The sequence below is a fragment of the Colossoma macropomum genome, unplaced genomic scaffold, assembly GCF_904425465.1.
Source record: "Colossoma macropomum unplaced genomic scaffold, Colossoma_macropomum, whole genome shotgun sequence".
NCBI lineage: Eukaryota > Metazoa > Chordata > Actinopteri > Characiformes > Serrasalmidae > Colossoma > Colossoma macropomum.
The window spans coordinates 14,616,992-14,633,589 of NW_023494806.1; the positions used below are offsets into that span (position 1 = coordinate 14,616,992).

General features: G+C 39.0%; 1 protein-coding gene across 1 annotated transcript in view; it reads right to left on the bottom strand.

The window, feature by feature from the left end:
- Nucleotides 1-9,508: 9,508 nt before the first annotated feature.
- Nucleotides 9,509-16,598, bottom strand: part of col27a1b (collagen, type XXVII, alpha 1b) — a 115,349-nt gene continuing 108,259 nt past the window's right edge. Inside the window, exons 51-61 of the mRNA XM_036598416.1 lie at nt 14,958-15,020; nt 14,811-14,864; nt 14,668-14,703; nt 13,941-13,958; nt 13,713-13,748; nt 13,363-13,389; nt 13,146-13,211; nt 12,850-13,018; nt 12,359-12,468; nt 10,982-11,200; nt 9,509-10,549 (exon numbers count right to left, since the gene is read on the bottom strand). Coding sequence (XP_036454309.1) covers nt 10,403-10,549; nt 10,982-11,200; nt 12,359-12,468; nt 12,850-13,018; nt 13,146-13,211; nt 13,363-13,389; nt 13,713-13,748; nt 13,941-13,958; nt 14,668-14,703; nt 14,811-14,864; nt 14,958-15,020 — 945 coding nt within the window. The 3' untranslated portion in view covers nt 9,509-10,402. The remainder of the gene's footprint in view (nt 10,550-10,981; nt 11,201-12,358; nt 12,469-12,849; nt 13,019-13,145; nt 13,212-13,362; nt 13,390-13,712; nt 13,749-13,940; nt 13,959-14,667; nt 14,704-14,810; nt 14,865-14,957; nt 15,021-16,598) is intronic.

Here is a 16,598-nt window from a genome sequence, read left to right on the forward strand (position 1 = left end):
ACCTTCAGCGTTGAGATCGAACTAGAGATGGAGGGTTAAAGATGGGATTTACCACACGGGCTGAGCAACTCAGCACAGGAACAGCTTTACAGTGAGGTTCATATTGTTTGTGGCTTCCAAAAATCCACTGATATGGTTTATTTTTTTGGTGATTTACCAGTTTATTGTATACACCTATCTTGTATCTCATTGGCCATTTTATTAGAAACACCTACTCTATACAGTCTTAAAATTATTATGCACGTATTATTTTGTTTGTTTTTGTCAAAGTCAGTAGATTTTTTATCCTATCCCAGTTATATGTTCTAAATTATTATGCAGAATGCAATTTTTTGAAAACATTCAGTGAGACATTCATAATAGACACACAGTTTAAAGCAAAATAACATTACAGATCAACATTTACAGATCAAATTAGAGCCCCTCTTTGGGGTGACTTTAAAAACTCTCACATTAAACTTCTATGTCCATGTATAGTTCCTGTTGACGAGACCAGTATTGCATCCCAGAGCTGGTGTTTCGGGGTATACTGCTGCCCACTCCTTAGATCTTCCTTTTAAGGCTGCTCTGCAGGTTCTCAACAGGATTAAGGTCAGGGGATGATGGTGGCCACACCATGATTTTTTTTCCTTTTATGCCCATAGCAGCCAAGGAGTCACTGGTGTTTTTGCAGCATGGGATGGTGCGCTGTCCTGCACGAACATAATTTATTTCAAAAGGCCTAATTCTTCTTTTTACACCATGACAGAAAATGGTCGATTAGGAGCTCCACATATATTGCAGAGGTCATTTTAACATCCTCAGGGATCCTAAAGGGACCAACCATCTCACTTCCCAATATTCCGGCCCAAATCATCACTCTGCCACCTTCTTGCTGATGATGCTGTCTTGTCGGAAAAGGGTGTCCATTTACCAACCATTCAGAACTCCATTCATCCGTCCAGTGTAGCATAGCATTCATCGGTAAATAAAACTGCTTGAAAAGTAGTCGTCATGTATTTCTGAGCCCAGTGAAAACGTTACTCTGTGTGATCTTTGGTTAAGGCCCGAAATACAACTGGCAGCCTATGGAGGATCCTGCATCAAGATGTTCTTGAGACCCCAGAGACACCAGCAGCTTCAAATATATGTTTGCTGCTCAACGGATCTTTATAGCTGTCCTTTTAAAGGTAGAATTTCAAAAATTCTGTGTAATTAAATGGTTAACGTCAACAAAATCACTCAGAATGGTTTGGTATGAAATGTGTTGTTCTAGAGAAACTTACAGAGTCAGAACTGTTCACAGTGGTGGTGATAGGAACCAGACGCCAGAGGAGTTTCACACCTCTAAAAGCTCCCTCACAGAAAGTTACTACATGAAATGGTTATGAATACACTGCCTGATGTCTGAGACATTGTTTTACAGTAATTTTGTGATAAACTTTTCCTGTAAAACATATTTTATATATCAGTTTATTTAAATCCATTCATGGTGGAGGGATACATGAAGGGTGTTCTAAGGCAAAATAGTCCTCAAAGAAAACATATTTTCAGTTTGACTATTATTTTACCATCATCAACATTACATATAAAAACTCAGAAGACACGTGTAGGTTCACTGGTTCACTGGATAGTAAATAAAATGGCTATATTTGCATTGTAGATATTGTGACCCCTGGTTCCGATCACCAACACTGTAAAGAAATCTGAGTAAGTTTCTCTAGAAATGAACCATTTCACATCAAACCACTCTGAATGACACTGTTTATATCTCAACCACTGAACTGAACAGAAATTTTGAAAATTTGGTGGAATTCCCCCTTTAAAATCATTAATTTGTCTGACAGATACTTTTCCTATGAAGCCTTTATCTGAAATATCAATTAATTGTTTTCATGCCTTTTGCAGACATTGCACTGTTTCACGCTTTTCATCTCCATCCATATTGCACGAGAACTGTGCCTTGTTTAACCCCTTAAATGGCCAGGGTCTGCCGGTGGCCCAAAGTTTTATTACACACTTCCATAATCCAAGAATAGCTCAGCCAGTTTGCATCCAAGTCCCTGTAGTTACTGAATAATAAGCCGATGTTTATAATTAGCCTGGGATTGTGGAACCATCTCTTTTTCCCTCCAATGAAGATTTCCTGAGCAACTAATTAAGAGCCCTGTGTAAGATTGATACCAGTTATCTAAAAAGATATGACATTGGCTGTTTTAAGTGTCTTGCTAAAACGGCCAATGAGTCTAAGATAGATGTACCTATTAAACAAGCACAATGCCATCCTAACAAGGTTCTCTGGGGCTTTGGAGAAAAAACAGCCCCAAAACTTCACAGATCCTCCACCATACTCACTTACTTTTTTAACTCACCTTGAGTGTTTGTTACCAAAAAGCTGCTTTTTTCTCGTCTGACCAAAACACCTGGTTCCACTCAAAGTTCCAGAAGCGCCTAGTGTACTCCTGGCACCTATGTTTGTGGTTAGATGAAAGAAATGACTTCATTCAAACATGCCTTCCAAATAATGCCTCTCCAACCATCCCCCTTCCTGTGTGTGTGTGTGTGTGTGTGTGTGTGTGTGTGTGTGTGTTTGGGGGGCGGTGTGTGTGTGTGTGTGTGTGGGGTTGGGGTAAGCATGCATTTTCATCAAGGTTGGTTCACTACAGATCTGGTTGTTTTAACTTAATTATAATTAGTGCCCTATCAGTGGATGGATATGGATTTCCAGGCAGTTTGCCTGATTGCCTGATTTATGAAGGTCAGTGCATTTCTGTCACATTTCATTTGAGTATTCTGTAGTCTTCCCCGTATTGATGAACGATTCAGGGAATTTCACCTCATTCTTATGCCTCATTGAAACAGGAAGTCAAGGATGACCACTTAAGCGTTTCTTAAAAGTAACATACAAATGAGAACATACTTCAGTTTTATTTTCACATTCATAAGAATTGCCCATGATTACGACAAAGGTGATTATGTTAAAAAAAAAGTTTAGAAGGGTTTTTGTTTCTCGGAGTAAATAAAAGGTTACATCCCTTTCATATATTTTAGTTTGCGATTGAACTAATGGACCACACTTACTTTTTTTTGCTCATCTTTGCCGACAATATAGAGCAGACTGAATATTGATTTCACATCAGTATCACTGACCTTATGAATGTGGATGTAACTCATACATAAGATCAGATTCTAGATGCATTCAAACAAACTTGCATGTTAGTGGGATGTTTTTAGGGCATGCAAATTTCGCAGGGTGATGGGGACTATCGAATTTCACCTGTATGTCATTGAAAGTCAGTGAGAATGTGCTAATTATAGTGGTGAATTTGCTCCATTGACTGGATTCTCTGTCTCACCAGCTGCATCCAAGCCTGTGCAAAATCACCACACTTATTCAGTAATTGCACTGATTAGGCCTAATGCTGGTATAGAAGGAGTAAATGTCACTCTAAATTGGAATGCAGCCATGATGAGAGCTAAACTGGCCAGCACAGCGCTTCCTGTACTGTCCTGTGTGTGTGTGTGCGTGTGCGCGTGTGTGTGCCTCCTGCTGGAATATCTGCTCACGATGCATTTTCTAAAAATGCCCATTGATTTACATTCAGCATAATGGTCCTAGCAGTGTTTTGTGGCTTTTAATGACTTGTAAACACACCGGCCCTTTGCAGTGGCCATAAACACAGCATAGTATGAATGCTCATTGAAATGGTTTGAAGGAGGACTCATTAACGGGAGCAGGTTGTGATTCTGTAATGGCAGAGCATCATCACGGCTGCTCTCTTGTTACCTTTACTTTAGCTTTAGGGCTCTGCTCATTCCCCTCACATTCTGCAGCGCTGGGGGCAAAACACAGACAGATGGTCCGCACCCCATCACACATGCACCAAACACAGGAGGCCGGAATCTACAGCAGTGGTAAAATCAGTCACTTGGGATGGTGCACACCATGTAGCCTCTTACTGCAGGCCACCTAGCAAAATCAGCTTGGATATTTTTATTAATATAATCAAATAGGATATTTTATTTCTCTTAACTCTGTCTATCAGATGAACCGGGACACTGTGGGCTCTCCATCAGTGGGGTGAAAACCCCCTGCAGTGAAAGCTACTCACACCTCTCTGCAAAGATGGCCGTGCCAAAAATTACAAACGGCACTGCAGCTTTATTGAGATCATAAAATTGTGCACAACTGATGCAAGGAATACAGTTTAAACACAATAAAAACACTTTTATAAATGTTGACTTGGTGGCTCAGCTACAGAGATGAAAACTCAGCTTTGTAAATTTAACATATTTCCACTGAAATATATTCCATCAATGTTATTGAGGAAAATAATTGCATAGTTCAGCTGAGGGACCTCCTCCAAAACAGGTGACATTTTCTGGCTCCTGTGAAAAAGGGTTAAGGATGGGGTTTTAGTGAGGGATGGCAAACTTACTATGCTATAAGTTTTAGTCAGTAGTGCTGTTACCCAGACTGATCTGTCTGGATCTTGTCTGGACTTGAACTGCACTGGACCGGTCTACGGTCTGAAACTAGCCTAAAACTGGTCTGAAATTTAAGTGTATGACAAGAAAAACTGAACAGAAAGAAAAAAAACTAAGAATCTATAATGAGAGTCTGACAAACAAGTGTATTCGTACCAGCATTTGACAAGAGCATCTGTCACTAGACATGATGATAGGATGATAGGGTTGTTACTGTGATAAGCAGTTAATGTCATTATTCACTGAACTCCCTCACAGTATGTATAAAAAGGCTATTTCTGCAGTTCCTCAGTCTTTGTGCTTTGCATTTTTCTTCAATAACACTGATGAAATATATTTCATTGAAAATGTGCATGATTTAAAAAACTGGAGGTGAACTGGATCTTTGTAGGTGTGCGAGCAAGTCAACAAACTACGGTTGTGCTGTTTGCTTTATCTCAGCACGGCCCTCTTTGCAGAGATATGAGAGTTGTTTTCACAGCAGGGGGTTCTCACCCCTCCCCTTTCACTCCTCATTGCTCATCAGCAGCGTAACATAGAGTCACAACATTTTACACACAGAGTCAACAGTGAGTGCGTTTACACGTTCTCAATAATCCGATAACTGCATAAAATCAGATTTTGTCAGTAATCTGATCAACATGCTTACATGCACTCCCGAGTTTGCATGAGTTGGGTAGTAATCAGATTTGTGCTTTGCAACCAGCCAATAAACTCACAGAAGACGTGACGTAAACGTAATGTAAAACTCAAACTTCATGCTGCAGCTTTTTTTGTAAACATTGCTCCACTTTACCTGAAAATATGAACATACACCATCTAGAAAATGAAGATGTAGTTGGTTTCAGCGTCGTTCCAAAAGTGTTTTGCTGCCATCTTGTCTTTTTCGCACATGCGCAGACTGAGAAATCCAAAAGAAATCAGAGTAAGAGTTTACATGCACTGAGAAATCTGATTACTGAGCTAAAAGGATTTCTAGACCTTACTCTGATCTAAGAAATCAGACTACGCTGTTTACATGATCATTTGAATAATCAGATAACTTCAGAAATCTGATTATGATCGCATTACTGAGTGTGTGTAAACACATTCACTCTCCTAGTTAAACCGATTACAGGGGAGAGTATTTATTTTAGATCTTATTAATTAAAATACCCCAGTTGATTTTCATTCCACTAGTGGAGTGGTCAATAGCGGGCCTGCAGAAAGAGGCTACATATACAGGTAACCAATTCTATAACAATTTAGATCAAACTGGAAAGTACAGCAAAATCTGATGACATAGAGGAGGCTAGATCTGATCAGATTCCACCTCTGATAACACAAAGCTGGATTTTATTGTGTAAATTTCATTCAAACTACCTTGTTAATATATGGCTTCTCAAGAGCGCATGCAGCTCAATGTTAAGTGCCCTGACTGAGGAACTGGCCCATTTGTCCACTGTGACCACCTGTCCTGAGTGGTCAGAGCCCACAAGACCAACACTATGGACAGATGGAGGAGCTGAGGCTGTATGTATCAAATCAGCTAACCTTAGAATAGTATTCTCTTGATGGACTTACTGCACTTTGTGGTCAGGCAAAGTTTTTGGTTGAAAAACTGTCCAAAAAATAAACGAAATAAGCAAATTACTGAAATCTATCACCCTATTTAGCGCAGAATAAAATCTTTTGGGGTGCGCTGCTGCAGGCTGTTGCCCTCTACACCTATTTAGTAACCCAGTATTGATATCAGATCCCCACTGGAATGCTGCAGCAAATGTCCGCTGCATGTCGACTACCATGTCCGGCTTTAACAGCTGGCGTTCTCTTTAACTGGCACAATCTCAGATCACACGTTGTTAATCAATCTCACTGCAGGCTGTTAAGGAGGCTCAATTAGTCCTGTCCTGATTAGTGTAGCACTGCAGTGACCTCCCCAGCTTTCCTTAAGCACTTGATCTCTATAATCCTGCGGGAGATGAGACTAAACACGGCCGCAGGGTGCCACACACTCATTTAGCACACTCTTTCATCACGGCAGTGTGAAATCAAGCGGCTGGTATTCTGTATAAATGCGCAGAAATCAACAGATATAAACTGGTATGAAAATGTATCTATTCTCATTGTAATTTGTAATAAAACGCCATAAAAGATTATGCCACCTAATCATTTATTCATCAGTGAATAACTACACCATTAAAAATGTGGTTAATCTAACATCTTCAATTGGTGCTTATGATTATGCGGTTGTGAACTTTTATTATTTAAAAGTTATATATCACTAAATTCAATTACCCTGAGTGAAAATCCAATAAAAACAATTTCACCCCAAATCTATCTACATAGTATACACTGTATAGACAAAAGTATTGGGACACCACTTCTAATTATTGAGTTCAGCTGTTTTAGCCACATTCATTGCTAACAGGGGGATAAAATTAAGCACATAGCTTTGCAGTTTTGATAGACAAACACTGGCAGTAGAATGGGTCGTACTGATGAGCTCAGTGACTTTAAACATGGCACTGTCATAGGATGCCATCTCTGCCTCAAAGTCAGTTTGTGAAATTTCTGTCCTGCTAGATCTGCCCTGGTCAACTGTAAGTGCTATTATTGTGAAATGAAAGCATCTAGGAACAACAACAGCTTACAACAGCAACAACATCAGTGTCTGACCACACAAATGCTCATCTGGATAAATGGGCAGAAATTCTCACAGACACAGTCCAAACCCTTGTAGAAAGCTTCCCAGAAGAGGAGAAGTTGTTACAGCTGCAAAAGGGGCCCAAACTCCATACTAATGCCTATAGATTTAGAATGGGATGTCATAAAAGCTCCTGTGGGGGGAATGTGTAGGTGTCCCAATACTTTTGTCCATATAGAGTATGTGTAAAGGGCGAAAACCACCTTACTTTTTTAAATAAAAGAGTTCATGTAGAGTCCGGTATAAGCTTGCTGTACTGTTCCACAGCACCAATGCTGTAGGTTTCTCACAGATGCATTGCTGATGTCACACAGTGATAGTGAAAGAGGCCTAAGAGATAAAGAGAGGTTGCAAATGGTCATATAAATATGACGTATGACTGTTTTTGGCACGTAAAACCGCACAAATGTCATAAGTGGCCTTCACAGAAACACCAAAATACCACAGGATTTGGGCCCTTTAAGTCATACTAAGCGAATGAAGTGATGACTGCACTGCGCATATTATGAACATGATACAGCAGCGCCCTCTGCTGGCTGCTTGGTAGAAATACACCTGAAAACTGCTGCTGGTCTCGGGAACTACACCGCATTCATGTGCAATAAGAAACCCAACTTCAGCAGCCAGACGATCAACATACAGTTCAACTCAAGCTCTGACACTCGATGAACACCCAGCTGTTTATTCAGAGGTAATTGAGGGCGAAATGGCCGAGAAACATTCTGGACGGAGCAGCCATCCACCATTGTGACTGATTTCAACCATCTGTTAACAAATTGGAGCGGACAGACAGAAACATTCCTTGCTTGCTGATGTAGATGTGAGGTATTCGGACCTGACAGAAATTTCCAAAGCAAATGCAGAACATTCACATTCACAGACAGACGATTTCATGTTGGAGAATAATGGGATGTAACACAATCACAGCACAGTACACTCAATACACTCGTTATCCTATAAAAGTACATATAAACTCTTTTTGAAAGCTAAAATGTACACACAAAAGCACAAAAATGCCTTGAACACCCTCTCTTGATCAGATAAGATGGCTCTTGACAGTTTCACACAAAGCTATTCGCACCACAACATGTATCTGTGAGCTGGTCACCTAATGGAAAAGAACAGAAAAGAAAAGAAGAGAAAATGGAACTGAATAACAAATAATAATATTCTAATCAGGGCCGTGGTCGCAGCTTGACCAGCTGCTGGTAGTGGAAAGTTTTAGTGCCCTTGTTTTTAAAGAAAAAGAGCCACAGCAAAGTGTATTTGTTGCACCTGCACTTTGCAGCGTGTTGCTTCATGCAAGCACCTTAACAAACACTTCAGGTACTGTGCAAAAGTCAGGGACCACCCTTTATTCAATTTCCAGCGAAAATGACCATTAAGTACAAGTTTTTCATTTTTCAGGAAGATACTTCTGATGAGGTTAAATATTAGACAATCCACATACACAAGGAAGGGGAAAGTCAAAGGAAAGTAAGTATAAAAAAAAACAAAAAAAAACAAAAAAAACAGGAGTTTTTCCAAAACTGGAGTTAAAAAAATGACTACAAGATAAAAATGGGCCTAACAACCGTGCAAGATCTGGTAGACCACCAAGACTGTTACCATCAGATAAACAGTACTTTAGTGTTCATCTTTGAGAGGAGAGAATTTACGCTCCATTCTTTGCTTCGCTGTTGTTCTCAGAAAAATGGACTGACCACTCCAGAGTCCAGACCTCAACAACACTGATTGTGTCTGAGATTGCTTGGATTGTGAGAAGCTGGAAATGCAACCAACTTCTAAGACTGAACTTTGGAGGTGTTGAAAAATATCCCTGGAGATTTCTTTGAAAAACTGAAAGCAAATCTCCTGACAAGACTGGAAGATGTAATAAAGGCAAAGAGTGGAAACACTAAATACTAAAAAACAATGCATTATACTTACTTGTTGAGGCTTCTGTGTAATTTTCCGTTAAACATTTGCTTTTTGCTTTTTTCCCTGATGTTGAAAAATGAACAACATGCACTTCATGGCTATTTTTATGTTGAAATTAAATACATTAAGAGTGACCTCTGACTTCTGCACAGTACTAGAGATGTTCTCAGAGCAAGAAGAATGGGCACTTTCTCAAGGACAAATGATCATATGTGCAGTCAGACAGGGCTTGTGGGACTGAATGAAGTGCTAACAGGGGTCTTCGCATTTCTGATGATTTTATCTATCATATATGTGGACTATGCTTAGACGTACCAGAAACTGCCTGTTTAAACGAAGAATATTAAAACACTGTAGCTTAGCTTGTCCTGGCAAAGGTGGCAGCTTTCAGACTCAACAAAGCCCGAATTTATAAAACACTTTTTCGTTAACACTTTTATAGAATCCAAAGAAACGTACAGATGAGGCACAAGAACATTTGTGAAAATATGGCTGCATAAAAGGACACTGTTTTTTCTTTTTTCTGTTTATACAAAAATATTCCCTTTCAAAGTACAAAAGGCACTTAATTTATAGACATTTGATGGATGTAAGCACAAACCTTCATATGCAGTTCAACCACAGGAAACATATCTATGTATTTGTTTGAAGCTGATTTTCCTAAAGCACCATAAAAATGTGAGATTGGAGGTAGACATTTAATGACACTTTCAAGTCTGAATCCACCTCCCGGATTTGTGAACGAAACCTGACTGAGATACGCGTTGGAGCGTGTTTGTGTGCGCTCGCTTGACTCAGCCACCAAACCTGAACAGCATGACAGTAAACCTTGATTCCCTAGAACAGCCAAATATAGGATTCATCTTTATACAACAAAATCTCTCTGTTTTCTATTGCACTTTACAGAAAATATACATACATGTATAAATACATATGTGTAACAAAATGATACAAAAGTACTATAAATGCAAATACACGTGTAGCTTCCTTTTCTTCACCTGTTCGCAATAGGAGACAGGGCTTTCGCAAAACCGTGTGAATAAATTAACTCTTCTTACAGTTCGAGACGAGAGCATTGCTCAGTTTTTCCAAGTCTCAGGTAGAAAAACAGAAGAAAGGAAGTAGCCCTTCAAAGAAAAAGAGCATTTTATCCACAGAGCTGTTGGGGTGAGAAGTCCTGTTCTCTCCCAAAATGCTCTGGATCTTGTCTTCCCCATGTCTCGGGTTTGCAGTCTAAATTGGAGCAGAGATTTCTGGGCCATAGTCCTCCATGTGTCTCTCTGTCTCTCTCTGCTGAGTAAAAAGGTTCACAGCCTGTTCCTCTGCTCTCTATAAGAAGCACACGGGCCCCACTTCCAGGTGGTAGTTAGATCCAGGTTTGGTGCTGGGAAGGTTGAGCACATCCACTATGGGCAGCAGGTTAGGGTCCTGTGCCCGAAACTGGAACTGGGTCTGATGCCACCGTCCATCTGTCATCTGAGAAAATGTAGAGTGGCCCCAGCATTATGTACTGCACAAGTAAATTTGCACCGTGTAGGTAAAATTTCAAATTTTGGTGAAACTTCCAAAATTGTAGCTTATATTTTAACTAGTGTACATTACTACCTTTGAATGTAAGTTAATGTAGTGAGAACTTATTCCAAGCGCTTTTGGACCATATTTTAAACACAGTGTAAAGCTGATGATGTCAATAAGCAAATAAAAAATAACAACAATAATCAAATTTCATTCATTCTTTCTTTATTTATTTATTAACTTGTTAATGTGTTAATAATTGTTAACGTTGACACTACTAATATGCTAAATTATTAACACCACAGATTTTTAAAATGTAATAGAAGCAATAGCCAAGTGGAAACTCCAGTTTCCCCAGAAACAAGTGGATGTACCTTTGCCCTCTGCACTTACCCAACAGTCATCCTTCAGCAGCTCAGGCTGGATGAGCCCTCCAGCCTGAATCATCTGTCCATTCCAGGCTTTGAATAGCACAGCATTGGGGGAAGGAGGTCTGGAGGCTGCTGTTGCCCACACAGGTACATTCAGGCAGTGGATGGTGAGGAGCTGTACAGCCTCAGAGCTCAGCAGGTGGATGAAGTTCATCTGGATGAGACCCACACCCATCTCCAACTACAGAACAAAATACAAAGAACTTTCAGGACAAAAATGTCTACGTTATATCTATTGATTACATGTATGTGAATTACAAATATGGACTATCAGATATAGACTTGTTTGACTTAATGCTTTACAAAGGGAGGTGGCTCAATGATTTCATCACAATCAACATATTCAACAGAAAACACAGATCTAACAAAAACATAAATCGCTCGAGGTAATGTGTTAGCTGTTTTAACAGAGTTACGGGGTGTTTTAGGTGTTTTCATCTATTAAATTAACAGCTAACAATGCTTATAGCAAGCAATGCTCTTCATCAACAGTAGATTATGGCTGCCAAGCAACACACCAATCAAAAATTATTCCATTAAGAGCACAATACACAATTCAGTTGATGTATGTGGTCATATGTGTGTATGTCAAGTATTTACAGTTGTTCAGTTACTAATAAAGCGGATGTGAATTTTTAGCCAGCTAAGGCTTGGAAAAGAGCACTTTGTGGGCTGTCATGATCATGAAATTTTTGCTAACAACTAATTGTTAGATAAATAACTTCGATTAACGATTTGTCTTTTTCTTGTTCATTGATTGCCATTAATACAATACAAACCTCAAGCAGCCAAACTGGCTGATCAGCTTACTTTAGCAGCTAATACTGTTTGTACAGTTGAATCAATACTGTTGTGTGTGCACTTTCATACAAATGTCAACAGCTACACAGAATTATGTGCAGAGCTAAGCGAAGCTACACAACAACACTCATTCTGAAAGCATACATGCTAATAACATTAGTATTAGAATTATCTACATAGCTAACAAACAAAATTACTCAGCACTGCCCTCTAAATATGTTAGAGCGCCAAGAAGTTAGAACATTCTTTATATTCATAAGCTCCAAGATGAATTAATAAATGTTTTACTGCTTTCACTTATTATTTGTCTCAATCCAACAAACCCAATTCATATTTTGCTTGTTGCAGCTTAAAATTATTGTGAAATCTAATGACTGTGGAAAATGACTGCAATCAGTCAATGACTGCAAGAACTGTGATCATCTCAAATCATTGCAATTAGGTGATTATGTAATAATTGTGACAGCCCTAAACACAGAGATAAAAAAAACTCATAAGATGGGTCTAGAATAGACTTCAAACAGTAATGCATGTTGACCTTGGACACAGTGAGTGGCCTCAGGCAGGTCTGGCCTCCTCCGGTGAAGTTGCAGATCACTTCAATTGTGTCAGATGAGCAGCCCAAGTTTGGGTCAATCCAGTAAGTGCCTGTCAACAAATTAAAAAAAGGGACAAGAGATGATGGTACATTAGGGATTTCATCATAAGCAACAGCTTCAACAGAAACAACAAAAACCTAATACCCGAATTCCATTACGACACTGTAGTGACAATATGGCAATTTATGACAATCATAAAAAGAACTTTGGTATAAATAAAATGGTTCTTTCAACATTAACTAGACAACCACTACCAGATCTAATGTCACTGATGTTGACAGAGTTACATACTGATGTTCTTACTGGTCCTTAGAGACCCCCATACAGTCCACATTTTTGCTCCCACCCAGTTTTCAGCAGGATAGGTTACAGTTTACAGTCTTATAGTGAACAGCTCTGTGCACAGCTGCAGATGCTGGTGTTTCCTCACCATCGTTCATCCTCTGCTCACAGTCCAGCAGGTCCCTGCACATCCTGGCTGGATTCTCCTGGGTTCCCAGTGGGTTCTTGATGCTGTAGATCAGGTTACTGAGGTAGTGAAGGGTCTTAAAGATCTCCGTTCCCTGGTCCAGCATGGGGAGGTCCACGTCTGAGTATGTCTGAACATGAGAGGGACAGGGGAACAGGACATTTTTTTTCATTTGCCATGGTTTTCTGTCTTAGATACAGTTTAATTTGCCCTCAGTTATTCAATTTGAGCATTCTTCTCTTTATTGAAGCACTCACCTCAGAACTCAGTGCAGAGTAGGAATCAATTATAACTTGAAAAGCAGCACCAAGCGCCTCATTTTTCTATATCAGAATGATGACAATGCAGAGTAGATTGTGATGAACGGGTATCTTTGCTTACCCCTTTAACATGCTGGACTGGGCCAAAATGTTTTTGCTCTACAGTACAGGGTACCTAATGCTTACAGATTTAGAATACACTGAAATTACTTACAAGTGACAGAGGAACACCAGGTGGGCCCTAGAAACCAATAAGAACAGAATACATTTCAGTCACTGATTGTGCAGTTACATTGTTAGAAATTAAAACACATTGTAGCCGTCTTAACAAAACAGCAACTTATCAGGAGAAGGCAAAACAGTGCATAAAGTTATTTTATTTAATGTAAAGGTATGTAACAAGATTTTATTCTGAATCATGTTCAAGCATTTCTGTTGGTCCATTCATCATGAAATGTTCACACAATGTAAAAAAGGAACTAAAGAGTTTTATTATGACAGCAATGATATTCATCCTACATCATATATATTGTACTTTAATTTACAAACGCCAAAAGTACTTACTGGGGGTCCCGGTGGTCCTTGAGGACCTGGAGGTCCCTAAATAAGAACAAAAAAACAGCATTTGTTTTATTTCTTTAGGTATTTGTATAACTACCTAGTCATCACAGGCCACAGCATTACAAGTTAATATTTTAGCTCCCAAAGTTCCATAAGAATTAAGTTTTCTATGAGGTTTTAATTAGACAGCAGTGAGGTGTTTTGGACGAAAAAAAAACAAAAAAAACATACCCTTGGTCCTGGTACACCCTATTCAAAACAAGAGCATGAAAAGAATAATGAGTACGAGAGGTTAAACAGAATTTTATATAACATGGCATGTTAAAGGTGATGAAAACAAAAAGTCTGAAAAATTGTAGTGAAATTTAAAATTGTATTGTGGACATGTCCCTCGGCCTCTTCCCAGGGTTCCTTTTTTGCCATGTTTTGTGAAAACCACTGTAAATGATTAAAATTAGACATCTGAGTGCATCCTATCAGATGAAAGTGTGCAGAGAAGGTGCTACGCATGCTCAAATAACTGGGCTATTTTTTAGGGGTTGTGATTTTTGGGCCTTATTGTGTTTGAGGACTGATGCAGCAGGCACTGACAAAGTCATTTGTATTAATTTGAACCAAATGTAGCATATAATCACATCTCTGTAGAATCAAGGCATTTTTAACACACTATCAAAAAATCAATCTTGACCACAAAATCAGAAATCATGATGAATCTTAAAAAGTACTGTTAAACCGTAATTGCATATCCTATGCAGTAAAATGATTTTCACGTGCTGATGGATCTATCGCCTATCGTATGAATGTCACCTACCTGGCTAAAGTGACCCAAACATAAGGGAAGAAGGAAGAGAGCCACACTGACTGAGTACATTCGAAACAATTCGAAATATTTCTTCACACATAACAAAACATAACACATCTGCATTCACAGGAAACCACATAAGAATTAATCACTCACCGTTTCCCCTCGACTTCCTTTGTCCCCCTGTGGTCCCTGACGAAGACAGATGGATTATTTCAGACTTAGTGTACCGATTAAAGGGGTCAGATAAGAGGTTCTGGAAATGATTTAGAAACAGAAAAAGATTATGCAGCACATACTGGATATCCACTGGGGCCAATGATCCCGACTGGTCCAATGGTACCTTCCCTTCCCTGAAAAAAGAAACACCTACAGTAGTTGCTGATCCTGTAATCTTAGGCCATCTCATTAAGATCTGTAACAGCTGTGCTCAAAGTGCTACTTACCATCAAGCCTTGTGGTCCTTTTGGCCCCTGGATGCCAGAAGGGCCAATATCACCTGGTGGGCCCTACAAGACATATTTTCTAATTTGAGCCATTATTTACAATGAGCAGAACAAACAAGACATTAAAGGGACACTCAGGCTAGGAGAACTCCCGTCTGATGACATATCTTGAACGAAGGAGGTATTTCTGAAAAATTACTCATTTGAGGTGGATTTTTAGGGGGCAGCCTGTTTGAAATGTGCTTTCTAGCTTCACAGCACCAACGGCCAGAGTGTCCCTTTAACAAAAGTGATAAAAAAAAACAACAGTTATAGTTGTAATAGTTGATCATGTGTGAGGCTATGCAAAAAACAAAGAGAGGATAGAAATGGTTCACAATTATGCTCAGATAATATTTAATATATACACTAATATGCTTATCTTTTTACACTATTACAGTCATGATACTATATTGCATTCATATTATATTGTATTATTTTTACTGCAACATAACTTTTAAAAGGTTCGACTAAATGTTAATGCGTCTAACATCGAATGAAAGTTATTTTTGCCAGTTAGCATGATGTCAACATTAACTTTTTATAGGTTTCTAGGCGCTCTAGCAGTGTTTGGGTGAATTATTCCTTGATCTAAATTATTATACAGACAGTAGTCAAACATACTTCCATGCAATGTAAACACATGAAAGAAATTAGTGGCAGATAACTGCAGTATGCAATCATGAAATCATCACCACAGTGTTTGTCTGCTGTAGAGGAACTTGATTAATTGTGCGCAGGTGCACCATGCCCATGTGCAAGACTGTGTTTGCTCAGCTGGGCTTCACCTGTACATTCAAACAACTCTGCAGGCCTTGTCAGATACTAATTCCCCAGAGTAAAACACAATTTAATGTCTTTTAGCTAAAACAGATGACAATTAAAATGGAAATTAAGCATGCTGAATCAATCTGACCTTATTTACTACTAGGAGTATAGGTTTTGGGTCTGGATTTTACCAAATGGCCCACATGAATGGAAAATACAAACTCAAATATTAATAACAACCTGCATCCAAGGTAATGAGAGCAACTCTCAAAACAGCTTGTAAAGTAGTATGTAAAATGTCTTTACTAAAGAGCTAACAAGCTTATGTGGTTTGATTAGAGAGGAAACCTCATGGCCTTCTAGGCCTTCAAAGAAGACTCACTGATTTCTGTGAAATAAACAAATACATGTCTGTATTTTTTACTTCATTTTTAATTAATATAATTTTCATGCTTGTTATATTTAAACTCTGCAATTATTATAGTACTACTCACAGCTCTTATTTCAAGATTAAGTTTTAGTTGAAAACAAAAGTGTTAAATTCTTGAAATCTCCAATGAAAAATGATCCAATCAGGATTCTTTCTCCGTGATATCTAGATAGATACAGCAACGCAAGCTCTCCCATTGGTAAGGGCTTCAAGACTGGGACTTCAGTTCTAATGTGTCAGATTAACCACTAACATACTTACAGGAGTCGGCAGCGGAAATAACCAATCACGTTTCAATTTTCAATGTGTGGGACCAATTATGTGAGGAAACGTCACTCTAGGCCTTCTAGAAGTCCTAGATATGTCTTTTAGTACATATGTTTGCATAAAGATCATAGGAGGGC